Source organism: Pelobates fuscus, chromosome 3, assembly GCF_036172605.1.
Source record: "Pelobates fuscus isolate aPelFus1 chromosome 3, aPelFus1.pri, whole genome shotgun sequence".
NCBI lineage: Eukaryota > Metazoa > Chordata > Amphibia > Anura > Pelobatidae > Pelobates > Pelobates fuscus.
In genome coordinates this window covers 188241111-188251324 of record NC_086319.1, presented here as the reverse complement: position 1 = coordinate 188251324, position 10214 = coordinate 188241111, and the positions used below count along the sequence as shown (strand labels likewise).

The 10214-nt window shown below is 38.7% G+C and overlaps 1 protein-coding gene across 4 annotated transcripts in view; it reads right to left on the bottom strand.

Moving 5' to 3' along the window:
• Positions 1-3796: 3796 nt before the first annotated feature.
• CALD1 (caldesmon 1) overlaps positions 3797-10214 on the bottom strand; it is a 200529-nt gene continuing 194111 nt past the window's right edge. For 3 of the 4 annotated variants that reach the window (XM_063447827.1, XM_063447831.1, XM_063447829.1), the window contains one exon: positions 3797-6913. In XM_063447827.1, the coding sequence (XP_063303897.1) occupies positions 6885-6913 (29 nt within the window). In that variant the 3' untranslated portion in view covers positions 3797-6884. The remainder of the gene's footprint in view (positions 6914-10214) is intronic. The other variant, XM_063447828.1, reaches the window with a different exon arrangement.

Genomic DNA, 10214 nt, shown 5'->3' with positions numbered 1-10214 from the left:
TCTGGTAAGTAGAATGATTCCCTTCAGGCTTTTTGCAGTATACACTGTCTTTTCAGAAAAAAATAACTCCACTAGCCCTCCTTAGATGGCTGCTAGAGGTGCTTCCTGGTGCAGTACTGCCTAGTGTGCAGCACTGCCACTCAGTGTCTCCACCCTCTGCATGCAGACACTGAACTTTCCTCATAGAGTTGCTGATTGGCAAGGGCTATGTTTGACTTGTGCTGGCTCTGCCCCTGATCTGCCTAGTTGACAGTCTCAGCCAATCTTATGAGGAAGCATTGTAATTTGCTCAGACCACCACTTCTGATGATGTCAGTTCAGAGGCAGAGCCAGAATCTGCAGACTTGAATACAAGTAAGATTTTACTATATTTAAGGAGGCAAGAGGGGGCCAGGGGGGCTAGATGGTGTTTTTTTACATAATAGGGTCAGAAATACATTATTGTGTTCCTGACCCTATAGTTTTCCTTTAAGCAAGAGTATGTGAAGAGTAGTTAGAGTTGCCATCTTTGGAAAAGGGACACTGAGGACACTGGCTGGGAGGCATGGGGACACTGGGAGACATGGGGACTCTGAGTCACTAGGGACACAGAGACATGGGGACACAGAGACTGGGAGACTAGGGGAAATTGTGATCCATGTGGACACTGAGCCACTAGGGACACTAGCTGGGAGACATGGGGACACTGTGTCCCTAGTGTCTCCATGTCCCAATGTCTCAGTGTCTCCCTATGTCTCTCAGCGTCCCCTAGTGTCTCAGCGTCCCTTAGTGTCTCAGCATCCCCTAATGTTTTCCAGTGTCCACAAGTATCTGTGTCCCCTAGTGTCTTAGTGTCCCCATGTCTCCCTGCTGCCTTTCCCCCCGTCCCTCACTTACCTGAGCTGCTGTCTGGACTCTGTGCTGTGTAGCTGCTCCCCCATGGATCAGTGAGTAGTAGAGAGAGGCAGGGATATGCTGTAACTTCCCATCCCTGCCTCTCTCCACACACAGTGACCCCTACTGGCCGGTGCTGGTATTGCAGAGTAATCTCCGTTTATACTGAGAAAAAAACTGCATTTGTATTTCCGGAATTACTGCAATATCTGCACAGCCAGGCAGCCTCAAATACCAGCTGTGCCAGTAAAATACCAGTCAGGTGGCAAGCCTAAGAGTAGTGTGTGCTGCAGCTCCATCAGCCCCTATGTTAATCCGGCCCTGATGCAGGGGTGTGTTTGTATGCAATATTTGTGTTAGATTGCAGGAGTGTGCTTGTATGTTGTGCTCTGGTGTTTGACTGCTTGGATGTATGTACATACATATATACATACACAGGTATTCATGCACATTAACACATAGATTCATATGAATACATGACACACACACACACACACACACACACACATATATATATATATATATATATACACACACCAACACATACACACACATAGATACACACAGACATATACATGCATGCACCCTGACACACACGAACATTGATACATGACCACACCATGACACAGATACAGACTGACATAAAAACCACACACCCTGACACACAGATGTGTGTGCGCACACAGACACAAAAGCACACTGACATATATATATATATATATATGCACACCCTGACAAACACACACACACTCAAATACACACTCATACACTCAAACTCACACACACACACAAAGTGATTTTTTTTTTTATATCTCCAGCCACCCTCCTGTTAGCTTACCTGGCAGGAGAGTAGCTTGGAGTCCTGCTGCTGTGGTGTCTCCCTGCAGGATGCTGGGAGGAAGTGAAAGGCAGGCTGTCACTTCCTCCCAGCCAACCGACATTACGGGGCCCAGTCGCGGTCGGAAAGGACCGCGGCACTCAACCGGGTCCCTGTTCCGCGGCACCCCTGTGTGCACGCCGGCACACAGTTTTTGGAACCACTTTATTAACATACAATTGGCATCCACTATTTTGTTTGTTTTTCTTTTCGTTTTTTGGTCCTGATATAAGCCATGTCACTATTACTTACAGGAAGAACATTCAGTATCATTGGCAGTGGCAGCTGTTCTTATTGTGAGAGAAAATGGCATTTAATGGATTCCTGTACTCACTGTTGCAATAATAGAGGGTGTGACAAAATTCCAAGTAGGATTTGATGGGTAAATAACTTATTTGTTAGTAGTTACTTTTTTTTTTGCGGTTCCATATTATAATTGAGTCTTGGGAGATTCATTATGGGTAATTTCATGAAGGAACATCAAAATAGCCAGAGAAAACATTGACTTATTCATCAACTTATCATGCATGACAAAGCTCCATTTCATATAAATGGCTTTGTCAATAAGTAAAAACGGTCATTTCTGGGGTACAGAAAATTCACAGATAATTCATCAGCACCAATTGCATCCTACTAAATGCACGGTCTGGTGCGGGGTGACCTTACAGGAAGTTATCAGGCAGTAATTCAAGCACTAGAGCCTAAAACATTACCTTATGTTATGAACAATTCAATCGAAAGAGTCAGACTTGGGGAAGTTGCAAATGGAGCTCATTTAAAAGAAGTAACTTTCCATACCTAGTCAAACTAATCTCTATACATTAAGCATTTTCAGTGAAATATCACTGAAATTGGTTCATTAATAAAAAAGTACTCCTCAATGCAATTTAGCCCACCCTGTAAGTAATAACTATAACTTATATGTCACTCGGTGTAATTCTTCATCCCAAATTTAAATATACAATTCCAGTAGTCATGTTAAAGAGAATTGTTGTCTAATATTCTTTTGTTACTAATATTCTTAAAAAGTACCAGCACAGCCATAAAATACAATTGTCATTAAATTGTCACTTCTCATTTTCTAAATGTTCAGTACATTTGTTGTAAAATTATTTGTTGCACTAACAAGCAAATGAGGTCCTTTTAAAGAGTCACTCTAAGCCCATTTAACAGACGATGCTCAGCAAACAGCATTTATCTTTTTCCCTTTTCTCGGTGTGTATAATAATTGTACAGATTAAAGAGCTAGGTCATTGTGTAATTTAATTTTAAATATTAGAAGCCATGGGACAGTAGGGTTAATTAGGTGTAGATGTACTTTTTGTTATTCTGGGAGATCCCATGAACCTTGTAAATTGATACTATATAAGTTACTCCCATCACGGCATGGAATACCGTGCAGAAGGTACCATATTCAACATGGAATATAGATTCAAATTAATAAATAAATCCGTTCTTTAAAAAACAAAAACGTAAATGTGGGCATTTCTTTATAGAAGAGTTGGACAAGTAGTCCTATGATTTTGTTTAACCATTTGATTTGTAAAATCGGGATAGAAAAATTCGGTTGGAGAAAAGTTGGAGAATAGCTTACATGCATCATTTATTTGATTGTTTATCAAAAAATTTCAACAATTAATTTGTCTTGTGTGTATAGAACCTTGTGATCTTCGAGTACCACAAAATGGTGTACTGCACCATAACCACAACTGCAAGAACCATAACAACTACATGGTTGTTAGCTGTTGGCCCAATGTAATTAATCAGCACATTAACGGTCACCACCAATATGAAGCCCTTTGCATTAAGCCAAGTCCAGCACTAGAGGTAATAATAGTTAATTGACAGAGCAATCAGCTGGCATTCCGCAAATGAGCTAGCCCTGCAGAACTGAACTTCGTTCAGCTGGTTATGGTGCCTACAGTATCCATTTAACTTAGTTTTTTGACTTAGAGTTTGCAAATTAGTGGTTTGCAGGTTCCACGCATCTGTTTAATGAATATGCCAAATGAATGCTAGTTAATAAAAGACAGAGACATGGAGAAATAAATGTATCCATTTATTGTGGTTGCAGTTTCATAATACATTGTTTAAACAAATGATTCTACGCAGTTGCAATGTTGAATGTGGTCACAGAAATGATAGCTTTGCAGACAATTCAAGGCTGGCATGCCTAGGTTTATAACAACACAATAACTGAGTGCATCTGACATTTGTAAAATAACACATTGATTTATTTATTTTTTATAAGATTACTATATTGCAGCAAAGTGGTGGATCTAATCTTTGATATTACAGTATTATATTTTATATTTGTCTGAATTCAGTGGATGATGGTATCAGAAATTAAATTTGTATTTGATTCTAATGAGGGACAAGACAGATTCACTAAATGCACACTGCACAGTGTGTAAAAATTGGTTTATTCACAAAACTGAGACAAAAGGAGTTGCATATTTTTAAGCCCAAACTGCCACAATTCTCAAACGTGGCTTTTTGCTATGTGTCATTTTGTATTTTTTTTGTTGTCAAGTCAATGCTTAGTGAATAAAGCCAAATGGATATTTTCACAAAAAATAAAGTTGCGTTAGCTTGAAAACATAAATGCATAATTGAAAAAATAGGGCAAAAATAGCAGAATTGGGAAACATGCTTAGTTTACACAGTTGGGGATTTATATTACAAATCTGCTATATTGGCCTAGAATTTTCAACTCACCACCATAACTCAAGCTTTAGTGAATGGACTTCAAAGTGTTATTTTGCCACGGAACTAGTTTATTATTTACAAATATAATGAAACCTGCCTGTCAAAATTTTTGGAACAAGGTAAGATGCAAGCGTAGTTATAATGAAAAACTTAAAATAAAAAAAGGAAAAAAGAAATAAAAAAAAAGACAAAAAACTGACTATTGCAAGAATCTGATTAAATGGCATTTAAAGACTTTAGAAAATTAATACATTTCTGTTCATAAATTAACTATATTGTCCGTCCAAATTTCAACTAATTTTGAGAGTCTGAATACTGTACCTATGTCTTTTTTTTTTTTTTTTAATAATCTTCTTTTAAACTTTTAGATTTTTTACTTTAATTAAAATTGGGCATAATTCTTTCCTATCAATGACAATATTCTTTAACATAAAAAGTGAATTTAAAAAGCTGTGATGTTGGTTAGTATGTAAAAATATCTCTAGATATATTCTAGCACATAGAAAAGCGTTTTCCATTTAATAGTGCCATAAAATTAAAAGCTACCTGTGTAAAAGCTGTATTGTGTGTATAAACTGCAATTGTTAACACTATAAGGACAACCATATAAGTACCACTTACGGCTAATACAAATCAAATTTGGCATTGCCTATAATATATTAAAAAGGTTGAGGTTTAAAATTTATTTGCAAAATATTGGTTCAGTTACCAATGCAATATCATTCTGTTTGATACTTGTTCTTGTATATCTTCTAAATTTACTTGCTACTACTCTAAACTAAGGTGCTGATTCTTATTGTCACGGAATACTGCCCCCTTCTCAAAAACACTGTAACAGTACAGTTTTTAGGACTTTCGTTTTTATTCTGAATCTAAATTGATCATGACTCAGTATTTGAGAGACAGAAAACCCATAAGATGAGCTCTTTGATATATTACACTAGAACTAAATTAACCCTATTCATTGCGAACTTGTAACACTATAGTCACTTTAACAACTGAATTTTATTGAAGTTGTTATAGTGCCTGCAGTCCTGCCACCCCCTATTTTATCCCCCAAAAGACAATATTAAACTAAGTAGAAGGCTTGGAAACAAGGTTTCAACTGCATGTGCAGTGCTGTCACAGTCAGCCATAGAGAATCTGTGTATACAATGATTCTCCAAGGAGGAATTTTAGGTGCATGGCGGCAAGTGCCGCGAATGCATTTCCCAATTACGAGGAGCATTGGATTGGCCCATCATCTTCGAGTCATGTCATCAGAATGACGAAACCCAAGGAGGTGGTTGTGGCATCACGAAAGGAGACTTGACACTGTAGAAAGGAGAGTAATTTGTGGATTTTCTTTTTTAGATGGGGGGAGGGAGGATTCTAAACTATCTAATAATGTTTGTGTACAAATTGCTGCTCAGACACACCATTAAAATTATATAAATGTACACAGTTTGAATTTTCCAATTATCTGTCCTTTTGAAACCTTTTTTTGGGGGGGTGGGTGATAATCTCTTATCTTGCAGAGTTTCAGTCTGGATCCAAAATATTTACGTCAATGCAGAAATACCATTGCTGATAACTGCAAATGGTCAAATATCTTGTTTATTGCCTACAGTTTATCTGAGAGGAACAAGATGACATTTCTGGAAATGAGGATGTCTAAAAATGCCACAAGAACGTGAAAATTATTTCTATATGAATGTATAATACCCACATACAGGAAGTACAGCTACACCAATAATCTAGATAATACAGGGCTATTCGGGATGCTCTTTTAGTTCACAAATAATACCTAGAATCTGCTCTGTACTGAATGCCCTCTCTATTCCTCCTCTTCCTTGTTCCTGGCTACCAGAATACAGCCATGACGTTTCACATAAAAATGTGCTGTTGAGTGACAGAAGAAGGAAGAATGTTGCCATTTAGGTCCCTCTACAGAGATGTAGAGGGACAGAATGGAGTCCTAGAAGTAACATTTAAACAGGACGTTATTATAAAAGTTAAACATAAGTATATATGTTGTTGATAGAGAAGGGATTTCAAGCAATGTGAGTACCAATATCTGTATTTACTCTTATCTTTAATTCATCCTAACTGCATTATTGCTCACCTTTGTAAGTCAACTGGTCTATACAATAACAGGTATTTCGAGGTTTACTGATTGCTTTCTTACTAAATGTAGATCAAAATAAGGTATTAAGCCCCCATTTAAAGCTAACACCTCTCCCCCCCATGGGTTCATATGAATGGCACTACTAATCTCATGATCATATGTTTAGATTTTGGGCATATTAAATAGAGTGCAGATATACATGTTTTTTGTTTTAATTGGTATAATGAAAAACACATTTTTGGTAAGTAAACATAAATATAAAAAAAAGACAATTTAGCACTTTATAACTGAGTTGGTCCAATGGCTTCCAAAATGTTCCTAAGGTTCGTTTTCAAATCTCAGCCCTGCTGGAGAAAAAAAAAGAAGAAAAAAAAAAGAAAAGGAAGAGAATTTAAAACTAGTATTCATTACAATATAATACACTGAAAGGAAAAATACAGAAATTGTAATCTACCAACATGTAAGACTTGCCAAAACTTATTGTGATAGTTGTGTTAGTGAAGACACTATCTGCATTACCTTTTGAAACTTCAAAGTTTTTTGATTGCTTCCCAGTGAAGGTCACTCATTGTATCCTTATAAAGTTGATAAAATGAGTACCATTGAGTTGGTAACATGTACTTATCGTGTGCTGATCTGGTAAAGTCCATGAACAAAATGCTTTAATTAGACTTTAGGAGGGAAAGTGGTAGAGCTAAAGATATGGTTATTAAAATTGTAAGATCATATGCAGCAAAATCTAAATAAGAGGGTCAAATTGCAAATGAAACAGATTGGGCTAGTTTTTATTCTTGTCTTTAATAAGCCCTAACAGAATGAGAACAGTTTGTTCATTTATGTTAGGATGACATTCAGTATTTTTAAGTCGGTTTGAAATGTCATTTGAATGAATCTGTGCTGCCGCTTAGTAGATAGCTCCCTAGTACCGTGGGAATTGGGGAGCTATCTACTAAAGGGCCGAAAGACCAAGATTGGTCTTTCAGCCAACTTTACTAATAGTAGGGGCATATTTACTAAACAGTGAGCAGCCTGTTCACTGTTTTAAAAAATAAAAATAAAAGCACCCCCCAAATAAATGGCCCCATCTATTAACTAGCATGGGGGGCATAATGTTCCCGCCCAACCCTCACCCCAACCCTCACCCATGCCCCGTGAGTGGGGGCTATTCATCTAAACGGGGGACATAGGGCCCATGATAGGCAGGTGGGGGTCCTAAAAGACAATGGAAGTGCCTATGGGTGGGGGATGGGTGGGGCTAAATGTAAAAATACCCCCCCCCCCCAGTTGACTAGGGGTGCCAAAGCCCCTAGTCACCCCACCACACAAAAAAAGTAAAGCACTACCCTAAAAACAGTGAGGGGAGAGACAATAAAACAAAATACTTAATTTGTCTTTTCTCTACAACCCTTTTCAGCCCCAAAAAGGGCAAATAAAAGTCCATAATACCCGAACTTATAAAATAAAATAAAAATCCGAGCACAAAAAAAATATATGCCAAAAAAAAAAATCCCAACGCTAATAAAAAATAATCCATCTTTACCCAGCGAAGGCACCGCTCAGACTGAGCTCCGCAGGGCGGGGAAAGGCTTATAAAGCCTTCCCACGCCCTGCAATTTAAATCAAAGTACTCTGATTGGTTGGTTTAAGCCAACCAATAAGAGTGCTCTGATAGGTAAATAGTGAGCCTTACCTGATTGGTTACCGGTAAGGCTCACTATTTACCTATCAGAGTACTCTTGGGTAGGGCTTTATTTATTTTTTTGGGTGGGGGTGACTGTATTTTTACATTTAGCCCCCACCCGCCGCTCATGGGTAGTGGATGCATGGAATAGCCTTCCAGCTGAAGTGGTAGAGGCTAACACAGTAAAGGAGTTTAAGCATGCGTGGGATAGGCATAAGGCTATCCTAACTATAAGATAAGGCCAGAGACTAATGAAGGTATTTAGAAAACTGGGCAGACTAGATGGGCCGAATGGTTCTTATCTGCAGTCACATTCCATGTTTCTATGTTTCTATGTTTCTAGTGTGGGCAGATGATGTGTCCCACAGAGACCTTATCTGCCCACACAAAGATGGCGGCGCCAATGACCTAGGTTTGGGCATAAAATAAAGATTAAAAAATAGGTAATATGGGGGGCTTAGGGGCATTTGGAGGTGTCTTAGGAGGCAATTAGATGTAGTGGAGTCAGGAGGGGGGGTTAAAAAAAACAACTGGATTCGGCCAAGACCGTGCCGCTTTAAAATGCAAAGATTACATAGACTCCTTGCTCATCATTGTGGCGAAACCAGCCTCGCCACTGGGCATTGGAAAAGACCAGCCTCCTGCCCTGTGACTATGGCCCCATGTTAAAATATTTGACTTTCCTCTGCAAAGACCCAAAAGCCGGGTCATTCTGTACTTTCCCTGTGTAAGCAGTGTTACACCAGATAGCTATGCCATGGAGCCCATTCGTATAACGAAAGACTATGTGAAAGACTTTGGCTCCATGGCAATTGAACTGTATGTATGTGATCTGAGCGCCATTCAGTCATAATGTGCACTCAGATCTAAGCTATCTGGGGATATGTTGAATGTATATGTTTTATGCAATAGCTGCACAGTTATATATTTTATGTATTTTATTGTATTTTGCTACCATGTGGCTAATGGAGTTTTGCCTCTGTCCTTGGAGATAATTGGATTACTTTCCAATTATCTCCAGGATAGAAGACTCTGTGGAACTGGTTTGGGCAGAAAAGCCATGCTTCATTTGGTCAAATAGGACTTTCCCTTAACTTTTTAACCCCTGGATGGAATTGGCTGAATTTTGACTATGTTTATAATTAAAGTCTGAGTTCACATATGTTTTTATGTTTGTGGCATGTATATTTTGGAAGTTATAGTACATATATAAAAACTGTATTTCTCCTGCTTGTGATAATTATGTTAACAGATTGTGTACCATAATTAGATCACAAGCAGAGGGGAGGATTTTGTGTGTAATTGCTGGGAGTGTTTTCTGTAATGTACGTGTGTTATTGGTTGCTCTGTAAAACCCTGTGGGCAGTACTAAGTTTGTGGATTGGGAATAAAAGAGGCTGTATGTGCCAGTACAGTTAGTTCTGCTTGACCCTCAACACGAAGTGTCGTCTCGTTATTGGGGGAATTGGATCGTATGCTGATTGCCAGGAGTGTAAGCTGATTGTATGCTTTTCCTGTTCAGCTGTTTACAGCATTCATTTGCTTGAGAGCATTCATATGCTTCTCCGGTTCGGTGGTTGTGGTGTCTGCTGCAGTGCTTGGAGGCCTCAGGAAGCGCTAGGAGCATCCTTCAATGGAGGTACCCAGTTGGGGTGCCCGTCGATCCGTTACAATCATATACAGGCAATCTTCACTTACTGACCGGCTTCCGTTCTTACGACTCGGTCATAAAACAAATTGGTCGGTAAGTGAAGTTGCACACCAGTGCAGGTCTATGTGAGGGGGAAATTTCCTCAAGCATAGACAAGCGCAGCATAGCAGGGAATCCCTCAAATCTATGTTCAGGGAATGTTCCTCGAACATAGACCAGCTTTCTAACGTGGGGCATTCATTGAGGATAAGCAGTATATGCAAATTAATCTATTTTGAATTAAGGAATGTAAAGATAGACAGAATGACACACAGAT